At 42.5% G+C, this 23,626-nt stretch overlaps 1 protein-coding gene across 4 annotated transcripts in view; it reads left to right on the forward strand.

Moving 5' to 3' along the window:
- Nucleotides 1-929: 929 nt before the first annotated feature.
- Nucleotides 930-23,626, forward strand: part of EPB41L4B (erythrocyte membrane protein band 4.1 like 4B) — a 180,120-nt gene continuing 157,423 nt past the window's right edge. For all 4 annotated transcript variants that reach the window (XM_074824909.1, XM_074824919.1, XM_074824927.1 and 1 more), the window contains exon 1: nt 930-1,254. In XM_074824909.1, coding sequence (XP_074681010.1) covers nt 958-1,254 — 297 coding nt within the window. In that variant the 5' untranslated portion in view covers nt 930-957. The remainder of the gene's footprint in view (nt 1,255-23,626) is intronic.

The following is a 23,626-nucleotide window of genomic DNA, read 5'->3' on the forward strand; positions in this document are numbered from 1 at the left end:
GTGATTGTAAAGGCAAAGGCGGGAGCGTTTTCACACACCGGGCAGCCGTGTTCGTGCCCAAGGGATGTAGGCAGCGGCAGCGGCAGGAGGGGAGGGGAGGGGAGAGGCGGTGCGGTGCGGTGCCCTCCTCCTCCTCCTCCCCACGGGACCCGCCGCTTCGGCCTCCCCAGCACAGCCCGGACGCGTCCTTCGGGCTGCGCCGGGGCTTGTTAGTTCTCCATCCCCCCCTTGTCGTTTTTTATCTCGCTATTAACTTCCCCCAGCCCCTCTCCCGCCCGTCCGAGGGGCGGAAGCGGCAGACCGGGGCGGGGGCAGAGCGGCGAGCTCGGCGCCAAGGACGGGCCGCCCCCGGCCCCCCTGCGCGGCGGGTCCCGGCGGGCCGCCCCCCGCAGCGGCGCAGGGAGGCCGCGGGCCCAGCCGGAGGAGGCCCCGCGCCCCCGCCCCGCCGCAGTTCCTCTTCCCTCCCCGGCCCGGGGGCGGTGGCGAGGGGCAGCCACCGCGCAGACGCCGCCCCAACGGCCCGGCGCGATCGTCCCCACCGCCGCGGAGCCGGGGCAGGTGCCGGAGGAGCGGCGCAGAGCGGCTCGGCGCTTCCCCCCGCCGCACCGCGCTGCGGAGCCGCGGCCGAGGCGAGGGGAGCCGGCGGGCCGAGGGCGGGCGCCCCGGCCGCGCCGCAGGTGGCCGCCCCTCGCCCGCCTCAGCAGCTCCCCCTGCCCGCCGCCCGCCTTCCCCCGCCTCGGCGGCGGGAGGAGCCGCGGCCCGGCCCGGCCCGGCCCGCCCCGCGGCGCCGGGCGGCGCTGCAGAGGGCGGAGCGGGCGGCAGGGGCGGGCCGGCCGGCGCCCGGCGCGGGCTGGCTCCCGGCGGGCGGCGCTGCTGCGTTGCTCTGGGAGGCGCCGCGGGGCCGGGCGCGGAGCTGCGGGCTCGGGGGTGTGAGCGGCCGGGCAGGGCGCCCCCAGGATGCTGCGGTTCCTGCGCAGGACCTTTGGCCGGCGGTCGATGCAGCGCTACGGGCGCGGAGCCGGGCGCGGAGCCGGGCGAGGTGGGCTCGGCGGCGAGGGGGACGAGCGGGACGGGGGGCTGCGAGGAGCCGCCGCTGCCGTCGGCTCGGGGGGGTTCCCCTCCTCGCCGCACCCCGGAGGGGTCGTGCACAGCGCCGGAGCCCCCGTCCACATCCCGGCCGCCGGCGGCAGTAAGCCGGTGCTGCAGTGCCGCGTCCTCCTCCTGGACGGGAGCGAAGTCAGCGTGGAGCTGCCGGTGAGTAACGTGCGCGCTCGCCTCCCCTGCCTGCGGAACCGCGCTTGCACCGACCCTCTCCCCTCCTCCGCATCGCCGTGTCTCTGGGTGTGTGTCCGGTGACAGCCCCCCCGGCGGCACAACATGCGCCGCTCTCCGGACAAGCCCCGCTAGTTTCTTCCTGCCCTCCGCGGGCGTTCTCGCCGCCGTCCCCGCCGGCATGCACCTGCTGCCAGGTGCGCGGCTGCCTCCCCGCCATGACCGTTCCGCTCGCCCCCCGCTGCCCGCCCCCCTTCCTGCCGCCTGAAGCCGCCCGCGTCCCTCTTCCCTTTCCCTGGAGCGAGCGTGGAGGAAGGTGGGCACCTGCTGTCCTCCCCCTCCGCCCGCAAACCCCCAAAACCAGCCCCCTGCAGCGGTGCCTTCAGCCTCGCCTCTCCCTGGCGGGGCCGGCCCTGTGGTGCGGGGCGCTACCGGTGCGTCTCCCCGGCGGGGGCGGGTGGCTGTCCGCAGACCCCGCCCGACGGCACCGCCGGCCTCGGGGGGCACCGCGGGGGGCCGGCGGCCGGGGGCCAGTACCGGAGCAGCCGGCGGGGGCGGCCGCCAGCCCCGCAGCACCTGTGGCGCCGGCGGGGAGAGCGGGGCGAGGCCGGCCGTGAGGCGAGGCGGCGCGGCGGGGGGCAGCGGGGGAGCCGCCGCCTCGCTTCGTGTTTCCCAATGCCCGTGTCACGCCCCGGGGCACGTCCGGGCGGGCAGCCTGGCCCGGCCCGGCCCCCCGCGGGTCCGGCCGCTGGGCGGGAGGGGCTGCGCGGCGCTGGGGGGCGGTGGGGCCGCCAGCGCCTCAGGCGGCGGCGGGGGGCCGGGGGTGCGCAGACGGTGCCGACGCTGAACTTTTCCGCCTCCTGCTGCTGTGCTGGAGGAATGAGGAAGGGACGGAGCCGGCCTGCCGAGCTCTGTGTGTGTGTGTTTGTCGGCTTGGGGGGAAGTTGGGCCGCGTTTGTGGGTTTTTCGGCATCCCCAGAGCCCGTTGCGTGTCCTTTTATCCCTCTCAAAGGAAGCTGCACGATGCATGTTACTAATTTACAGAGTTTGGGTTCTTTCTTACAGCTGCGACGTACTCCACATTGCCCATCCTTTTTTTGCTAACCTTTTCCTTCCCTCTTGAAAAACAACTTTCCCGTGAAATAGTACGGAAGTTTATCATAGTCTTTCTACTTGGAAGTTTATTTATATTCTTTTCTATTATTGTCATCTTTCCATTTCAACCCAAATAATCACCAGCCATTAAGCTTGGTCTACAAAAGCAGGTGGGAGAACTTGCTAATAACGAGTATAACAACATGATAAATTGCACGCTACTTTAATCTCTAGTAGTGTGAAAGAGTGTTCTTTTCAGAGTACCTTCTGAATCTTGTTAGGTGCCTTTCATGCTAATAATTGTCTGTATATATTGGCATCATTTCACTAAAACGGGGAATTTGGCAACCCTATGGCTTCTGCTTGAAAGAAACCGAAGTGATGGAGTAAGACTCTTACAAGTGAATATAGAAGTATGTGAATGGAGCCACCTAGAGATACTTGGCTGCAGAATTATCAGGCCTCCCTTGCCTTACAGACTAGATCACACGTTTCCAGATACTGGAAATGCTAATATATTTCCTTTCCTCACATCTCCTTCAAAACTTGCTGCAGTCCTTCGAACATCTAGGCACAAATCTTTTCTAAACAAGACTTGATGAATGTTATCAGCATGCGAAGGATTTACTTCTAGAGGTCTATGTAGATAAGCTCAGTAAATATTTTGCTTAAGGTTATACTCCCTCCAATTTATCAGAGTTCACCTTTTGCTGTGGAGCGCGTTTAGGATGGTCTGTGGTTTTGAAGCATCACAGAAAAGGAGGTAATGGCCCTTTTAGTCCTTGAGTATTGGAAGTATATGGAAGTATCTGCTTGGTCCAGTAGAGAAGCTGAACTCTTGCTTGAATTTGACCTCCAAACGAAGCCGAGGCTACCAGTGTTTTCAGAATGTGAGCTGCACACGTGGTGTCTGTTGTTCATTTGTCCAAAGACAGGGTAAAAAGTTGGGGTTTTGGTTTTTTACTGAAATTCCTAGACTGGTGGAGGACTCTGGAGCATGTAATAGGTGTCAGTGTTTTGAGGATTAAAAACTGTTCTGTTGAATTGCATATCTGTTCCTCATGCTTTTTCCTTTTCTTTCGCGGAAAGTAACACCCACGCTGAGAGTTGGAAAAACTGAAAGAGGCGTTACACCATTTATAGAAGTTGATCGGTGAAGTTTCTCTGAGCTTTTCAGCTCTAGATTTTATGGAATTAGGGCCTGAAACAGAACGGGCTTTAATACTCAGAAGCTGTGGTACAGAACTGGTTAAGCTGAATGAATTGAGTAACATCTTTTCAATTTAAAAAGAAAAAAAGTTTGTGTCTAGTGGTTTCGCTCCATTTCAGCTCAAATTTTAAGCAAAGGGAGGGAGTGTGGGCTTCATCACCAGTGAGTGGCTTACCCATGAAGCCAAGCATGTAGATAATTGCTGAGGACTTCAGTGTGCTGCTGGTTGTGTTCACAACTGTTTATTTCAGGAGATACTGGCATCTGTAAAATGTGCTCTTTTTACGGCCTGCTAATGTTACACCCCAGTTGCCTTTCCAGTGGAAAAAGGAATTTGTTGATATTCAGACATGATACTCTGGTAACTGCAGCTTTTTAGGCTGCTATCTAAGGCTTTACTTAGAAGTAATTGAAAGGTTTATTAGATCTTAAAGGCTATTTTAAAGTCTATTTATTTATGTGGAGGAATCACAGAAAAGACATGACTGAGGGAAAACTTTAGCTATACCTGTAGAAAAATAGTTTCTGGGTTTTTTGTTGAGTTATTGTTTTGGGTTTTTTAATATTCAAGTAAAGTGAACACCCTGAAACTTTTGTCCCAGTTAAATGTATCAGGTTCTGCCACAGTGTTTTCTCATATGTGGGGGTTGATGGTGGTGTTGGAAAAATAAGTCCTTTATCAGTAGGTTGATAACTATCTTTGGGGTTAAGGTTAGCATTTATGTGATAGTATCTTTATTAGAAACTGCGCATCTGGTAAGCTCTTGTCTGCTTATGGTGGTAACAGAAGATTTTACCCTGATCTCTGAGTCCTCCTTCAGCTTGTTCTTTTCTAGGCTGTATAGCAATATTGTGACCTGAGTCACCTTTCTGCTTTATCTGCATTTCCCCACCCACTTCCTTCTGGGGCATTTGCACTTTATTCTTTTTACTGCATGTCTTCTGCCCTCGGACTACCCCATCTGCTAGCCTGCTCTCCTGCGGTGCAGTGGACTCTCTCACTTGTTGGTGTTCTCCAGCTGTTCTGAACTTCTTTACTACCCAGCTGTCCCCATACAAATGTCAACATAAAATTATTCTGAGCACTGTAGATACCGCTGGATGATGGTTTCTGTACTCAGCTTCTCACATGAAATTTCAAGGATTGCTTAACGATGCTGGTTTTTTTGTTCAATCTTAAGGCAAGAGTCGTGTACTTCAAAAGTATCCTTTCTAAATAGAATAATGCACTGGATGGCTTTTTAAACCCACGAGCTCTGCAGGGCCCTGTATTGAATGTGAGGTGCTATTAAGGTTGGATACGCTGTATAGGAGTGAATGGCAGTTGGCCAGTTCTGTTGCTGTGGGGTGATTTCCCACGGGAGGGGGAGCATAAATGGTGTCGTTACTTCCTCTTGACTTGACACCGAGTGTCTGCACGTCTGAAATCTAGTCATAAGAATTGTTGCAAGAAGAAAAATAGATTAGAAACCATCCGTTCGTCCCTGTCACATAGGTATCGGTGCATTTCTTTTCACCACTGAGAATGTTTAGTATCTTTTGTGTTGCGTCTTCACATGCATTGGAGGCTGTTACTTGTTCAGATTGTGTAACTCAGCTGTAGGTAGATGGAAGGCTGCTTGCTCACTGCTGTCAAAACAATCTTGCCTCTGTTTTTCTGGAGGACTCATGACTTTAATGAAAGAAAAACTGGTTATGGATGATGCTGTGTTCTTACATAAAGAATGCAGAGAAAGAGCATTGACATTTACGCAGCAGTGATGATGCCTGCTAGTTAATACATAAATGAAACAGTCTATAGAAGGCTCTTAGATGAGGCCAAAAAAGCATTTTGTTGTTGACTTTAAGACACAGTTGCTGGCATTTCTAAAAAATGAGTCTCTGACTTTTAAACTTTCGTAAGATGCACTGAATTAAAGGGAAGATATGAAAGATGGCTACTCAGTGGAACTGTCCAGAGAAGCAGGAATTAATGTCCCTTTTCTTAATGCCACTGAAAACAGTATTCTGTGATAAACTGGGGGAGGGCAGGAGGGGAATAAACATATGTAGGGTGTTCTTGGGTTTGTGTAATCTAAGTGGGATAAAAAAGAGGGAACAAATGGTAAGCTTACTCTACTGTGGAAATCCTTACCCTGTGAAGCAGATATAGGATACCTTACATTTTCTGTGACGTGAAGCCACAGTAGTCAACACATTGTCTGTCATAAATACTCCTTTCTAAAAATCTTCTTGCTCTGGTAAATTTCTGTGCTGCTATGAATGTCATTACAAGACCTGTGTGGTGTCTTATAAAGTAGGTGATGTTTAATGATTAAATTAATGAACGAGTCAAATATAACACTTTGAATCTATGAATTGTTTTCAGATGGATAGCTTTTGTGTTATTTCCTTGCCTTCCTTGTGGTGTATCTGTTTTAATAATTGTTTCGGCTGCTATGGAAACACTTCAGGATAGGGATAGTAAATGTTCTTCAGTACCCTTTTCTAATCTCTAATCTTCTGTGTGTTGTATCCTTTTCTTGTTGGAGCAACACAAACATGACAACATTTGCTATCTGGCCTCTATGCTTACATCAAATGTAAATGATAAATTAACTCTTTAGTAGTCATCTCTGTCTTACAATTATTGGTTAGTGTATCGGGAGAGAAGTAAAACTCATTTTTTCTTTCTCTTACATCACATGATTTCCTAATAACATTTCAGGAGTATTAACTCTGGAGAGATGCACTAATATGGGTGTAGACACTTAGATTCAAGTTATTCTCTGGAATCTCCTAATTGAGGAGTTACCCCCCCACCCAAATAGATATATAACATCGATGGGGAACAGGATTTTTTATTAATTCTTTAAAGCTTTTATCACTTATGAAATAGATAATATGCCTTCTTTATGCAGAAGTTACCTTTCAACAACATAAAATTAGAGTACTTGTTGGAAAATGTTAAAAGCATATTTGCAGCATTGGAAAGACCTCTCATATTCATGAACTCCTGGGGGCACCAGCACCTGTAATCCCCTTCATAACTGATCAAGCTCCATTTTTAGAAAGGGTCACGTATTTTGCTTCTGCAGCTCATGTTGAAATGCCCGTTCATTACCTTACAGTTCTTATGGTGTAACTGTAGCTAGAACTCGATGTGTTGTCTTCTGGCAGTAGCCTTTAATTATGTTATCCATGTACTGCATACTTTGATGTGTTGCCATGTATACTGAAGGTGTGTGAAAAGCATTCATAGTAGAATCACATACAGAATTGGGGACATGTGCAGCCCCAGAGAAATAGGAATGAGATGGGGTGTGCACATGTGACTGCAGCTGTGCTTCAGAAACACACAGTGTTAGGTTCTTGAGGGAGAAGACAGAATTTTAGTCCTTGATGTGTTCACCAAACATCCCCAATAAATCTATAGCAGATGAGACACTTCAACAATACATAGTAAAAGAGGGAGACAATGAACAGTGTTTTGTTTTGGGATATGTTACATAAATGCTGCTTGTGAGTTTCATTATTTATGGAAACCAGTAGCATTTTTCAATGCAATGCAGATAGATGGGATAACAGGACTGCTGCTGCAAAGAGTTGACAACCAGTGAGGGGAAGAAAACCAATGATGAGAGTACTGCAAAGACAAAAGTATGAGCACCTGGCACTAATTCTCTGATGAAGATCTTATGTGTTTGAAGATATGGGAAGAAGATAAGGTCATTGTTTGCATTCTTTCAGAAGTCTTTTTACAATGGACTAAACACAGCTATGCTTAGGAAAGTAACCATGTGAAATGTCAGTGTGGCTGGGCCTCTTGTTAGCACAAAATTTCTTTTCAGTAGCAGTTGTTTGCACTGGGCTTAACTACATGATCACGAACACTGGAGAAACTCGGAAGACCACCATGGATTTGAATGGAGGTGGTCAATGAGAAGGGAACTTTCAGAACAATTAGAAAATACGGGTTTTTTGTAAACAGTGTACGTCTAATATATTGGTTTTTTTCCCAGTGGTTGTGTTATAGACTAAATTGTTGGGTAGCAAACCTGTAGCTTCAGGCTCTTAGTAGTGATCCTGAAGAGGAGAAAGAATGTCTGGGCATGTAAAAATTCCTATGCGGCAGGACATAGGAGCAAAGACACTTTGGAAGTGCACCCCATATAGAAGAGCAAGCAGAGGAATAGTTTTGTTTGGATTGCAGAAGGTAGTACAGGAAGAAACAGGCTGAAATGTTGAAGAAACTAGAAATGGTGTGGGATGTATTGTCTATCCAGTTCTTTACTGAAACAGAGAGGGGACAGATATCTCTACTCCTGCTGCTCTGTGCATGCTTTTCTTCCTCATGTGCTTCCTTGTGCTTCTACTTGTAGTGCCTCTGTAAATCTCTTTTCTCCTGAAACTTTCTGAGAGGCTGGCTTCATTTAGTGTCTCTCCTTCTCCAAGCATAGGTCCATTTTCCAGTTCAGGGCTTCTGTTTTTGAATTCCCAACCATTTCCACCCACCCTTCTCCTTTGCAGTCTCCTCCCTGAGCAATTCTCTATACTTTCTCTGTGTGGATATCATCTGTATTACTAGCATGATACTTACTGACTTTTCTTTTTAGTAAGACCAGATTTCTTCTAGTTTTATGGGGTTTTTTACCCCACTCTTTTCCCTGTCTGTAAAAGCAGTTTTCTTTGCATCCCAGGAGCAGCTACACAAGCTGTGAAACAGTTCGTGATGGAGGATCTCTTCTGGGAGGCATTTTAAAGAGCACGAGAGGTCTGCTTCCTTCTGGTTTGGGCTTTGAGCATAGTTCTCTGTCCCGTTCCCTCCTACCAGTTTGGATAATTTCTGTGGTTCTCTGTAGTTGTCAGAAGTTTGAAATGCTCCTCAGTCCTGTTCCTTCCCCATGAAAATGCGATTTCCCTGTTGTGGCCAGGGGTCTGTGGCTGGCTCAACAGCTCATTCAGCCAGCTTGACTAGCAACGTGCCCTGTCTGCCAGGGCACAGATGGTGCAGGTGTCCTGAACATTCCCAGTTGTAGAGCAGACGTTAGGGGAACGTTGGTAGCAATTGGTGAAATAGTTAATTCAAAGGTTAATCTTCCTCACTTTAAAAATGCATGCTTTCATACAAGACAACAAAAATGGACCTGAAAACTCAAATGGTGTGGGAAGGAGGTTGAGAGAAGAAGGGAGAATGTATATGTCAGTGACTTTATAGACCTTTTGCAAAGTATAAGTACAAATAACTTATTTTTTGCTAGAAGACAACAGCTGTTAACTGTACATAGAGTGTGGCTGGGTTAGTATTTTAAATTACTTGAGAAACACATGGGTTTCTTTAGTATTTGTTTTCCAGTGCAGACTATGGTAAATGTTCTTTTATTCTTTCCACATTAGAAATAAAAGGGTTGGAGGGTAATGAAGTGTTCAGAGTGACCATCTGCTCTTCATTTGACTTGCTATTTCCATTTATTTCTACGCATCAATTTAAATACGTCCTGGACCATTAGCTACATCGTGATGAGATTATTTTGCAATATTTGTTGAAAGTTCCAGATTCAGACTCCAGCTATGAAGCATGAAGAATGTTAAGAGTTAATTTATATTGACTGTTTATGTTTTTGATGTGTACAGATTCAGATTATTTCCCTTCCTTATTGTTGTGGAACCACAGATAGTTTATCCAAACAAATACCAAATGTTGTCTTTTTTTAGTACACTGACAAACACATTGAATTGAGATGTTACTGTATTTCATGACTTTAATAGTGGTGCAATTTATATGATAAAAAGAGACTGGAAATCCTAACAGAGGATCCAGTTTAATTTTTGTGAAATACAACAAATACCTGTACACAAATATGTGCAGAGTATAGGTCCTTTCTTTTGAAGAACTTGAACTTGTATGAACATACCCATATGAAATACACAGTTAGAAAAGCATAGTGTTATAAGTTAGGGATTGTGACCTGTAATTTAATTATTGTAGACTGCAACATTATTTCAAAGGATAACTTATCCAAGGTTGAATTCTTTTGTGTCTGTCTGAAAATAATGCTTTTCACAGTAGTTCTTCCTAGTACTAGTAATTGATTTTATCTGTTATTTTTGTTTATGGTTTTTTATGTATAAAATATATGTAGACTTGAGAGGAATTTTGTAGCTTAGCAGTCTTGGCTGGGAAAATACCTGTTTCTTTTTCTGACTACATGGAGACTAAACAAGGAATCCACTTTCCATTTTTAAGTTTAAAGTTTCTTACTGTGTACATTTCACTATGTGAGGTATTGTAGGTTATGTATTACAGGATAAGCAATTTCAGTTGACTCTGTTAAGCTTTAACATTCTCCTAGGTTGTGAACAAATTCTCATTTTAATATTGATGGATAAAATAAACATGCTAAGTGCATCTTTTTTGTTGGCGTTAAGTCCAAACAAAAATTACTTAATGCCCAAATGTTACCTGGTTTAACTGTGCAAGTGAATGTTTTCCACCTTTTCTGAGAAAAGGAGCAGTTCTATTAAGTTTTTAATTTGTCTGCCTTGTTTCCATCCAGAATTGGCCAAGGCTGTTTTCTGTCATTTAAATGAATCTCTTCCATACCTTGTTAGTGGTTCCTGGAGCTATGATATGGTACGATTTTAAATTGAGGGTTTGCATTTATGTAAAAAGACCATACCCAAGAACTTCAGTTTTTATAAGCAGATCTGAAAACACCAGTATTCTGTACAATCGTTGTGTTGCAACAAAGATCACTATTCAGTACAGATGCAAATCCTCAGTATGTAGGTTTTATATTCAGGCTACTTACTGAGTAGAAATTCTTCCCAAATAATGAACCTTCCCTGAGTGCTTTGCTTTGAGAGATGATGAATGATGAGTCTGTTATCTCTTTGAATTAAGCAAATAAGTGAAGAGTGGTGGTATTCTTCAAAATAGGTCGTATCACTAGGACAGGCAGCACCCTGGAAGCGTGAAGTCTAGTGGGCAGTATCCACTTACCTTCTCTCCTGCTGTGATCTTTGGATGCCATTGTATAGCTGTGTGAGTTCAGACGTCCTGCTGTAGCTCTGTGGAGGGAAGAGTGGGTTTGGTAGAGCAGCAATATAACTTGTTTGTTGTGCAGAAGACTTCATTTCTTTTCCTCCCTCTTCCTGCTATTTCATGTATTGGGCTTGATTTAGGGTGTTTTTTTTTCTTGCCCTGCTGTTCAGCAATGAAGAGAGGGTGGCAGGATGTTTTCTTACTTGTTACTGACATCCCCTTTCTCTGAGGAGGAGTGTTCCCAGCCCTGCTCCGTGACTGCTCCTGAGCCCGTGAATCTCCTCTGCCAAGGCCATGTTGGGAGCTGTGGCTTGGAACACCTGGCTCTGCAGGGTGGCTCTGCGTGTGTCCAGGATCTGCCTTCCACAACTGATTCTGCACGCAGCTCTCGGCAGTGCGTTGGAGTTCTGACCTTGACTTCCAGTTAATTAGAAGATGTTAATGTTGATGAGGTTTGTTTTTAAATGGGGAGACCTGCTTACTAAGACAGCAGAGATCGCTGATTCCTTTTACAGAGGCCAGTGAAGCCATTAAATGTTGACTGTAGCACTTTTCCCATTCTCCTTTAAATCAATTGCATAATCTGTCATCTGCCTGTATGTCTGCTCTGTCTCCCTCTGCTCCCCCTGCCCCAATGCAGTTGGCTCCCACCCCCCCATACATTTCACAGTTGGGTTTTGTCTGTTGGATGAACTGTTGCAAAACTTGTAAAATAGGGAATCAAACTCTTGGTTTTAGGTGTGAAAATGGGGGAGCCTTTGGGGCACCAAAACATTTGTCATAGTACTCAAGTTTTTTGTTTCAAACAGTAGGAACTTAGAGGGGAGAATTTTTTTTAATTGATGGATTTTGGTAGTTCCATGAAAGGTGCTTAATATATTTTAGGAGGTCAGTTTATGAGGAAATAATCTCCACAACAAATATTTTTATAGTATTCTTAAATTTAGTATTGGAAACAAGCTGAGGTTATCACCTTCACTTCTTTTTCCTCTTGAATTCTGAGCCATCCCCTCTTTTGTTGGTATTGCTTACAATTGCTTTTTTCCTGTGTGTCATGTTGATACAAGATTTGCATTATAAATTTATCCTATAGTAAAACCGTACTGATGTGTCATTTCTGGCTTGTAAAGATGTTTACAAAGTATGGGGAAGATGAGGGAGGAGTTTGAACTGAAGTTGATAACTGTTTCTCGAAGGGAAGGGGGAATAGAATAGAAATAGAAAAATTCAGCACTGTGAAACAAAACCAAGTGTTTTTTGTTTGCTGCTGTTGAAATTTGCCAGTAGATACTCTCATTTTACAGTTTGTGTGCTTGGATTTTGATGTATTGTCACACTAGACACCCAGCATATTTTGTTTTATAATTTGATCATGAAGTATATTTTTTAAAAAAAAAATCAGGTGTTTTGGCAAAGATTTTGCTTTAAGAATATGGTTATGGCCAGGAAAGGGAACCTTGATTTCTTTCCCCCCACATATTATGATATTAGATACTGATAGAAGTATTTCTTCTGGAAGAATTGACAGAGAGAAACGGATCATCTGGTAACATTTCCAGCATGATCATAATCTGAAAAATTGTCAAAGCAAAAAGATGTGGTCTTTCAGAAATAGAAAATATTGTTAATCAGAAGTTTGTTTCAGAAAGCGGATTTTTCTCTGTTAACAACTGCCAGTTTCTCAGCATTTGTGTATGCCAGGAGTGGAGAACTTTTCCAGCTGTTTCAGTAAGCCGAGTGCTGGAATCCTTCTATTAAGATAAAATAGTCTGAAAATATTTTCTAAAATATATTTAGGGCTTGTTTGGATGAGATATTGGGGGATATGGTGTAGGGGAGAACTTGTAGAGTAGGGCTGATGGTTAGACTCGATGATCCCAAGGGTCTTTTCCAACCTGAATGATTCTGTGATCTCTAAAATATTTTCTGGGAAGATAAAATAGTCTGAAGAACCTCTATGGCTTTATTGTGATTTTTCAGGAGCTGTCAAAAGTGGGCAAGCTGAAGTGCAAGTGCTCTCTTGAAGGATAGCCTTCAAATTGAACTTTGTTTCTTCTTCTTCAGGATTTCCAATGCATCTTACTGTTTACTGAAATCAAAAGTTACTTCTTAAATTAAGGCAGATAGAGCTTTAAAGTAATACCAAAATCTTCAGCAAGGTGTTTGGAAAGTTGTATTTTGCAAGCTACAGGGCAAATAAATGGTTACCTTGCAAAGAAGAAAGGGCAATATTTAAAAAGTACGAATTTCTGTTTGTTGCGTATGCACTACCTTCATTCGCAGGTTAAGGCTGTCAGGACTAGGGCAGCACTGAATGACTTGTGGGAACTACCAAATATAAATCCCATAAAAAGTCCAAGGCCTTGGGAGCTCTGCCTACAGAGAGCAGCTCTCCCAACAGTGTCGCCTGCTTTCCTGCAGTAGTTTTGGGTCAGGCTCCCAAGTCCTGGTATGTATCTGGGAAGAAAGCTTTTCTCCCAGTTTTGTGTGTCTTAGAAAACGGCAAACCTTTTGTACTAGTTTGCAAAATGGTGCAATAGTCTGTCTGCATTGCAGAGCTGATAGAGGTGAGATGGAGAAGGAGTTGTTCTTTTGTTTCTCTGGTCTTACAGAGAAAGTGAAAGCACTCACTGGAAACTAGCAGCCAGGTAGTTGACAGGCCCTGTGCAATCCAACAGCAGTTTGTGGTGCTGAAAAAAATGTCCCTGAAGGCAAAATATGAATTCAGTGCAGTTCGAGGGACAAGATATGACCACTTTGTCTAATGCCAGACTGTCGCCTGCTTGAAAAGTATGTTCTGTGAAATTACAAACTTGGGTAATCTCTGCCTCTGCCCAGGTGGTAGTGGAAGCTCTTCAAGAGATGAACCAGGGAGTAGGAAGCTGGGTGCAGGAGTGATGAAGAAATGTGTGCTCTGGAGGATACTTCTGTTTCTGTCCTATACGTGGTCATAACCTGCAGTGCTAATAAACTGGGAGTGGTTTTATCGCTAAAGAATGGATTATAAATGCAGAAGCAGTCACCATAGTTAGTGCTAGGAGGCAAATGGGCAGCTTTGGTTTCAGAGCTAAATGAATTTATGATGTTATTCAAACCCACTTTTGTATCTCAAAAGCCTGTGTGAGGCTGCTGGTTCCCGGTGACAGTAAGGAATGGGGATTGATGTTTGAGGTAGCTAGGATTTGACGCACATTTTGTACTTTTGTTCTTGAGTAGGGAGGGAGACAGACAGTTTTCTTATGGCCTGACTAGATGAATATGAATTTATGCTAACAGAACTTGTTGTTTTTACAAGCAATTATTTTTTTAAAGGGAATTGTTAGAATGGATATGCAGGAAATCACAAATATGATTGTTACCTGTTCGTATCTCCACCCCTGCCCCTCCTCTCTGAAGCCCTGGCAGTTTCATCACCGCTTCTGATAGAGCTACTGCATTTGCTAAGAAATTTGCTTTGGGTATGTGGCTAGCAGAGGTTCTGGCTGTCTCTGTTCCTGTTTGTTCTTCCTTTTAACATATTTTGTTAAAGCTGTTTTGATGATGTTAGATGGAAGTCAACTGACTGTTCTCCCTAGATACCACTTGGACTATCACTCTTCAAATTATATTGGAGAGTTAGTCATATGGATGGCTTGTAAATGAATAAGTTCTGAACTGTAGGTTTGTTTCAGGTGAGAAAGGATCATTGCGAATACTTAATCTGTTCTCTTTCCCTGGTCATTCTCTAGAACTTCTTCCAAGAACGTGTTTTAAGCCTGTCACTTTTAGCATCAGCTCTCTCCTTGGATCTCATTAGTTTTTCTGCCTTTAAGAGTCTTTAACGAGAAGCAGTTACTTAGTTGTATGTGGACTCTTCAGAATAATAACAGGTTTTGGTACCTGAGCAGACATGCAACAAAAAGTCCTGGGACTGTAGGGAAAAATATTCTCCACACAAAGGTATGTGAAGTTCATGTGCAAGCCACCTCTTAGTCTTATCTTTGATCGTCTAAATACATAAAACCAAAATTTATTTCCAGATGCTTTTCAGACTCAAAATTATTCTTTGTAGCGCTTTTCTGACTTTGTGCATAATGTGCAGACATTTGAGCTGGGCACAGCAATGTTGTTATAGTGTTTTGCTGCATGCTATATGAAATGGTGTTGCTCCTTACTTAATGTTCCCTTGTTATGCATTCATGGCTCATGTTTACTTTCTTGGCTATAGCATTACACTGAGAGCTCATAGTCAGTTGTTCTTCTGTTGTTACACCAGAGTTCTTACAGTGCTGCTGAAATCCAGGGCACTCACTTTCTTTGATGTAGTGAGTGTGAGTGAAACTTCTGTTCCTCTGTGTGTAACCTGTGATTTCACTGACTTCAGCTACATTGGATTGATGCGGTTCTGCATCCCCAAGAGATACAAATCAGTGTGTACAACCAACAAACACCATCATCTCCTGCTACTGTGCCAGTTTTGCAAAGTTCATCAGGAGTGATTTTTATTACTTCCCTTCCAGGGAAACTGTCCGGTGAGTGACTGTGAGCGGAACAGTTCAGGATTGCACTGACAGTGCTGCTGGCTGGCTGATTTCATCCTTTCCCTTCCTGATTAATTAAAAAAAAAAAAAATCTGCCTGTTGTGGACTACACACATCTATTTTAGGAATGCTTATGCTTGCTTTTGTCGGAGTGTTTCATAGGCTGTGTTTTGAGAGTCCAGGTGTTTCATGGTCAGTAGAAGTTCAAAGAGTTCTTGGCTTGTTGTTCCCATTCTGGTGCTGCAGGTAGATACCTGCCCTTTCAGCTGTCTGTGGGGCTGTGCTGAAAGCCAGGTGAGGGATCAGATCCAGGGATGTTTCACTCTAAAAAATGCTCTTGCAGCACTGAATGTCAGAAATTTGTTAAACATACTGCATAATTAAGGGGCCAAGCAATAGGGAAAAACCTGACAGAGGGCACAGGAGCTCTTTAAGGAGAAAGTGCTGGAAAAGCACCTGTGTTATTGAGTTGGGCCTTGAGGGTATAAATAATCGCTTTAGGGATGGTTTGATATTCGTGTACTTAGTGCTCTCATAACTTGATCGGGTGAGTGCTCCTTGTCTGCCCCACTGAAGTCAGGCAGATTAGTATGAAGTGGAGAAGAAATGCTTAGTTGCTGCAGCAGTGTGGTTCAGTGACAGAAATCGTGGCAAGTAGTTCAAGCTTAGATCTGAAAGAGCTCATCTATGCCAAAGTCAGATATCTTGCAGAAACATATTCGAAGGTTCCTTATTGCTGCAGTCAAATAAAAGTGTAGTCTTATGGAGGAAGAAGTTAGACTTGTTGTATGAGACTTAATTTTCTTCATCATGATGAGTGGTGTAAATTATGCTGTTGTTATTTAATTTATTGCTGGCTGAATCCAGCCATCTCTAGTTCCTATTTTCAGAATCTAACAGGGAGATAGAATTGATAAGAATAACAAAGCTGCTACTAAAATTAGAAAGAGTCTAGGAATTTTAGAGAAGGTCATCACCACCTAGGTTCCACCTGTGGAGCTTTAAATAGAACCAGGACTGAAAATATCATCTTATGGTCGTTACTTGATGCAGATATCCTGTGATGGAGTACTTCTACACTCCTTATCCCTTCGAGGCTGTCTGAAAGTGAGCTGAAAGGCAACTATGCTGTTGAGGGAAAACACACTGCATTGACCAGAGCCTGGATTCCTAACCTGTCAGGGATTCATGAAATTCAAGTAGTCTGAGTTTTAAATTAAATCTTTATTTGTAGATATTCCAGAAATGAATCTTGCTGCTAGTACAAATTCAGTAAATCTTGATTGTGAGTAAAATGAAAAGATAAAAAATTTGAATGGACGTTTCTAATTCCTCAATTATTCTTAGTTTAATCTCTCACTTGGAAACTAATCTGTGGATGAGTTTAACTTCATGTTGCATCTTCAAAATTAATCTTACAAGATTTTAACAATTTAATTTCACATTTATGGGAAGAAACTTTAAGAACATGATCTAAACCAACACTTTTTAAGAAACAGGTGGAAGATTATTTATATCTTCAAAGCACAAATGGACAATTCTGAATCATGCTGAAAAAGTTCCAGTGGAATATATGCTTTTAGTTCCAAATCCATAAATTACATTAGAAAGACAGGTTTCAACTAGTGACAACTATTTTAGACATTTGAATAAACATGCCTTTTTTTCTCTTTTTTGAGGGGAAAACCAGGGAAACAAAATTTTGCTTCAGGATTTTCTTTATGACCAACTACTTGTGTTCTTCTGATGGCTTGTGGAATACATCCAATTTTCAAAATGCTTGAGAAAACAGAGTTCCCAGGCCATCTGGTGCTTCTTTGTGTACATGCATGCCTGCGTCCATGTACAGTCAGGGATGTTGTGCTGCAACTGCAGAGTGAGGGAGATCAACTTAAGTTCCTGGTCTGGGAAGCTAAAGGATGAATGCATGCTGACCAGAGAGCTGAGAGGTGCTGGTTTTAGTGTTCATAGGTGAAGGGTTCCAATTTAAGATTTGATTAATTTTTAGATTACTATTTACTTATTTTAAGGTGCAGGCATTTGCTGCTCCTCTTGTGATGCTCCCAAAGCATCTTTGAAGGTGGTACACTGTCTGGGTAGTAAGGTGACAATGTCTGTAATCACCATCTGGACAGAAAGACTTGAGGTTTTGATAAACAGCTGCAAAAAGATTACTGGAGATTGCTTAAGATGTTATTGCCTTTAGCTGTGTTGCCCTGTGACTAAACCGGCAGAAGGATCTGTGTGCGCTGGTGTCTTAGCCTGTCTGTTGAATAACCAGATATGAGTTTAAACAATGAGATAAAGTATACATTTTGTGTTGTGGAGGAAATGGTGATCTTCAACAGAGTCCTGAGAACACACACTTTGTAGAGAGTACTGATCTATTCAACAGCTGCAGCAAGATCACCAGTTTGAGCTTCATCTTAATAAGGAAAAGTCTACTTTTCTAATATGCTTCACTGGAAAAGAGTTGCCAAATCCTTTGCTCTAGTGTCACTATGAGCTCGCTGTTTTACTTAAGCAGCTCTATGCCAGTAGTGTGACAGATGTCATGGAAGTCGAGTACTGTTGTGGTTCTCTGAGGAGCTGGCAGCAGCGGTTGCTTGCCCTGTCAGGCTTCTTGGTATAAGTCTGGACTGCTCTTTCTGTATCCACAGTATTCCTCTGTAGGGATAATCCTCTGTCTGGAAAGCCCCCGGAAACTACTACAAATGTACTTCAGGAACAAATTTTGAGTTTTATACTGACCAAAAGGGGATGATCTGAAACACGGTCTGCAAGAGAAATTGGATTGATAAACTACAGAAACATAAGACACAGTCAGTAGATGCAAAGTCTCTTGACTATGTGAGATTGAGGAAATTAGTTTAGCTGTAGTGCCTTTTTATCTGGACTTTGTTCTAGAAGCAGAATTTCACCTTACACAAATACTGGAAGTTGACTAAAGGTATTGCAGTGTTACAGTACAAAGTTCCTTTTGCTTTGACATTCTTTATTGGATTGAGGTGACTGTCTTGTGATAACCTTGTAGGGTGGAAAAGATGAGCTTTCTTTGTGGAACACCCTATACTCCTAAACTAAAAACTTACAGCTTTTTACATGAAGCTGTCCGTGAAGAATTTGGTCAATGATAGTGCTAAAGCATAGACAAAGCTGATAATTTGCTAAAATACAATTCTGTCTGTGCTACAACTAATCTAGACGGATTATAGGTAATCTAAGTATTAGTGACTTGTTACACACTGGTAATCACAGAAAACCAAACATTTGTCATAAACTTTCCAAATTGGTGGATAAAATTTGGTTTGGTATTTCCCCCAGCCCAAGTGCTTTAGGTTAACAGGGTGGAGGGGTGGGGTTGGGAACATAATTCCAAATTAATGAAGTTAAGACATCTGATTGCTTTGAGACTTTTGTTAAATGTTTCTGCTGATTCTGAGAGGGGAGGAAACAAATTTCTCATCTGAATTTATGTAAATTTATGACTTGTCTAAACACACAAATTACTAGTTCATTCTGTCAGTGTAAAATAAATCAAAATAGGCAAAGTTTAAATGCAATACCTGTGTCTTGTGCGTCATCTAAAATGCTTTAATAGACTTTATTTACAGCTTTACCAGTCTCAATGAAGTAGGTGTGTGCTTGTAAACTAGCAGATTTCTGTCAAATTGGTTTCACTCTGCCAGGTTTGGAGTGTGCAGTTCAGATAACTAGTAGCATGAGGACTGTCTACAGTTGTGATGGAGGTGACAAATCAGTCTACTGTGCTATTTATGTGTTTATAACTTTGTTTTTATATATGTGTATATGTATATAAGCTTGTATATGGTTTGTAATAATCATGTGATTAAGGGTAGGGAACTGACATATCTCAACTAAATCTTAATGCACTACCTTTTGGTCATGCTGCATTGGCCCTAAGGGTTGCTAAAACCCTGTAGCTAAGCTACTTCCTTTCCTCTGGAAGGAGAAGGAAAGCTTTCTCTACTTACCGCCAATGCTGCTTTTAAGCTTCTGCATTTATATGTGAAACTATTACCTTTAGTTGGGTGTGCTAGGCGCCAAGTGTAAAAGCTTTATAGTACTTCCTGCATTAGGTAACTAGCTACAGAGTAGAAAACGATAAAGTTAGTGTTGCTTCCAGTATTTTAATTTACCATCTTCACGTGCTTTTTCAAGGATAGTCTTGATCTGAAAAGTGCCATTGCTGTAGTACTGGGGAGTTGAATGTTGTTAATTGAATCTTATGTTAAGGAATCTGAGGAGAGGAAGAACAACCTCTTCTTTTCCTTTCTTCTATTCCTCCTCTCCTTCTATCTCTGAGCTGATCATCCTCCAGATTCGACCTGATACTTCGTTCAAACTAGACCTTTTCCTTCTTTTTTTGATATGTTTAGTATGAAGTTGTCACAGTTAATTATGATGAAGATTTCAGCTATCATCTGAGTCTTAAATTTGCTATCAGCATGACATGTGTAACCTGAATTATTACTGGCTTTGTATGTGGGTAACAGGTTGAACAGAACTCAAAGAATATGCTTAAAAGAAGGACTTCAGATCATGTCCTTTCTCAAATATGCCATTTAAATAGAGCTGCTTTTCAAGCTGGTCCACCATTTTTTTAGTTTTTTTTCTTGTTGGTAAGGATGGGGGAGGGGTATCACCACATTTTATTTTTCTTAGTGTCATCTCTAGTTCGTTCTTTTTCTGCGTGTTCTTGAGCAGTATTTAAGACATGTTCCACTCTTTTGATATGTAATCCTCTAAGAATCTGCCAAATGATCACTGCAGCTTTCTCCAAATTTCATGCTGCTGATGCAGGAGATGGCTATTTTACTGTGATAATCCTTTCCCATCAGAATCAACTGCATTGGCCAATATATTCAAGACTGTACATTAATGTAACTGGTGCTGTAGTTGGGTTTTTGTCTTCGTATGCCTCTAATAGAGCTAACCTGTCTTCCTGAGTGATTGTCCTTCTCTCACCAGTTCTGTGCTTTGTGTTTCATTCTCTGAATTTGGAATGCTTGGTGTTCTGGTGCACCAAGCTCATAGCATATTGTTTTCCAGCCTAATGGACAGAATGTATACTTGCATAAGTACTGTAGGGAGTGGTCAGTCAAATGGTGGCTACGTTCTCCCATTTCCAGAAGCATACTCTTTTCTCTTGATGTTTTGTGTTGAACTTCCTCTTTTGTTAGGAATGTTTCAAGGCTAGAACTTGTGGTTTTTATGATATGAAGTGTGGTTTTGATACTTGACGACAGTGTGTGGAAGAAGTGATTGCCACCCATGTCTTAACTTTATCTGGAATCTTGTTTTTGAGGAACCTGGCTCCTTCAAAAACTAAACCTGTGGAGGAAATTTAATTTCTGTGGAAGGCTTACCTTATGACTATCACCTATAAAGTATCTTTAAGAACAGAGGCAGGAGAATGATGCTGCCAACCTCAGACTGCTAATGTAATTTTAGACAATAATTTAAGAGAAGTAGGACTATTGTATTTGTTTTGATTAGATGAGGAGAAATGTTGTGAACTGGCTTCTATGGAGGCTTGGGAAATACAGTATTACTCAGACAGTCAAGTAGTAGAGACCTTTATGATGCTCTGGAGTTTGGTACTTTGATGTGCAGAGTTTGTTTTAACCTGGAGGAAAAGATTTGACATGTCATCCTGTTTAGGCCTTCTAGTGAATAAGACAATGTCTTGATCTCAGTAAAAAAATAACAGTCAAGAGGTGGGTTAAACTGGTTTTTATAACCTTAGTGATATTTGGATTTAGCTAAATGGAATGTTAAGCATTAACACATGAAAAGATTAATGGCAAAATACTGAAGTTAGAAACCAAACAGCTTATAGCAATCCATTCAAAGTGCATTTTTCTAAACGAAGATGAACTCTTATATTTTCATATTAAAGGCAGAGATTGCATTAACTCTACTGCAAGCCTGTGTAATTTATTGTAATTGGTTTATAATAGTAAGAATGTTACAAACCATGCAACTCAGCATAGTCATTCATCTTTTTGACACATTGAATTTGCACGTTCACGCAGCAGTCTTGAAAAAAAAATGTCTTCAATTTGTTGCAGGCTTTTAGGGGGGAAAAAAATCAACCTGAGATTGTCAAGTGTGGGTTTTTCCCCACCCTTAACAATTTGTGTTTGCTAACTTGCATAGAAATAGGTGCAAATGTGAGATGATGTGAGCTGTGAAAGGTTTTTTTTAAAATACATAACCACTTGGTAAATTTGCATAAAATCTACTTCATTCCTCAGTGATCTTATGCTCACAGAATGCAGTTACTTGGTGTTTTTACTCTAATAATGCTAGAAGTGCACCTGTTATTCAATAAAACTTCATTATGTATGCTTTGTGACTATCTAATGATCTCTGTTTTGAGTTACCATGACTCATTTGGGGATGGGCTGTGATGACAAACCAAACTCATGTCACTTAACAATTTTTGTTTTTTACATTCTCATCCTGAAGCTGTTGTGCTCTTCACATGAATTTTTAATCACTGTTTCCTGACTTCCTATCTTAATTGTATGTTGGTGCATTCTGTACTTGCTTTCGGCAAAAGAAAACTCCAAGTACAGCTCTGGGACCTAAAGATCTGCAGCGTGATAAAAACTTACTTCTAGATCAGTAGATAAATGAACTGGCACCAGTACTTACCACAGTGTTGGGAAAACTGTCTTTGATGTAAAAGCAAACCTGAACTTGGGAAGATAAATGATGAGTTTATTGAAAAAGAAAAAAAAAATTGTTGCCTTTGTTCTTGTAGTGTAGAGGATGTACTTGTTTAGTTTGAGGGGAGAAGTGGAGGAAGAAAGAAAAGGTTTGTGGTCAAAGCCAGACTTGCATTCCTGAAAGAAAAAAGATTATTTGATAGGGGAAAACTTGACTGCTGTCGTTAGGGTAATCATCTCCTATGGTCAAATAGTAGTCAAATAATTTCTGGTTGCCTTTATTACAGAGATTGTTACAGATAGCCAGAGGATCTTTCCTTTATATAAGTTAGGTTGAACTGTCATGTTTGCATTTTCTAGTGTTTGATTTTTTTTTCTTAAAAATTTTATGTTAACGTTAGTTTTTAAAATCAGGGTTGACATAAGGTTTCTGGAAACTAATGAGACTACAGCCTCTGCTGTGGAAGGTGTGGTGTAAAGGTTGGGAACCTTGTGTTAATTTAAAATGTCACATGAATAAAAGAGCAGTAAAAGCGAGAGGAAGGGCAAAGGCAATAAGAATGTGACTTTGGTGCCTGGCTGCAGCATGTACGCACCTTTAATGGCTCCAGATCACAAGCTTGCTTTGTTGATAGTCATCACCTCAGTGCACTTCTGCCAGTGTCATAGAATGAAGCAGGACTTGTGCTTCCTGACCAATCACACTGTTAACGGCTTGCTAATAGCAAATGCAGGCAAGGTACACATCTGTAACATACTCCAAACCTGATTCTCCTTCCTACCCCCTCCCTCTGGCAGTAATTTTGATGTCTAGTAATAAAGGTCTTCACAAGCACATTGTACAATTTAAAAGCCCAGCAAAGATAAAAGTATAGCTTATGATTTTTCTTGTTACTGAGAAACTGGGATGACTGTGCCATCTTTCTCCTAAAATGAATTAATTCTGGCAGCCCAAAATGAGCAAGAAGGAAAGTATTTAGTAGGGTGAAATATCTGAGTAAGATCATCACTTTAACAAATCCAGTTCTCCTAGAGTGATTTGGGAAAGTAGTTGCAGTTTATCCAGCAAACACCAATCATTAAATGCTGTTATTTATATTGTCCATTTAGCATGAGTGCCAATTTTCAGATAAAGGAAGTTGATGGGAACAGATTCAGGTCAACAGAGTTGGTTTTATTCCTGATGTTTAAGGGATTATGTTCTTTTAGTTCATGTTGTTAGAAGCTTTTTGCCAGGAAAATGTATCAAAGATTAAATGAATCAACAATATGAACTCTATTCAATAGTGAAAACATCCTCCTTGGCTGCAATATTTATGTATTAAAGTTGAATGCTTGTCTACTTTGCACAGGTCTTCCACAGTAATTAACATGTATATATTGTTATATAGTAATTAAAACATCGGCAACTTAAAAGGCTCTGTTAAACCTAAAAATGCCAGGCTTGAGGGAGCCGTGTGTATGTGTGATTGCTGGAGCAATTTGTCATTTGAATTGAGAATGAAGCCCCAATTGAAAGCAAATGGACTAGGAAAGAATTGATCCAGCTGTATTGTAAATGAGCCTTAGAAATGAGTATAAGGCCAGTGTTCATTCATACTGAAAATGGAAGATAGCTGCTTGTGACACTGGAAGGATGTCTAACTGTTGCATTTTAATTTCTCAAAGGGTGTGAGGTAAGGAAATGGGAGGCGGGCAGGGGAGGGGGGAGAAAGACACTAAGAAAAAGTTGTAGTGTGTCCCGTTAATTAAGGGATCTAAGCAAGTTGATCTGGTGGCATACTCTCAGTCTCAATGCTAAATGTGA

The sequence above is a fragment of the Strix aluco genome, chromosome 1 (assembly GCF_031877795.1).
Source record: "Strix aluco isolate bStrAlu1 chromosome 1, bStrAlu1.hap1, whole genome shotgun sequence".
Lineage (NCBI taxonomy): Eukaryota > Metazoa > Chordata > Aves > Strigiformes > Strigidae > Strix > Strix aluco.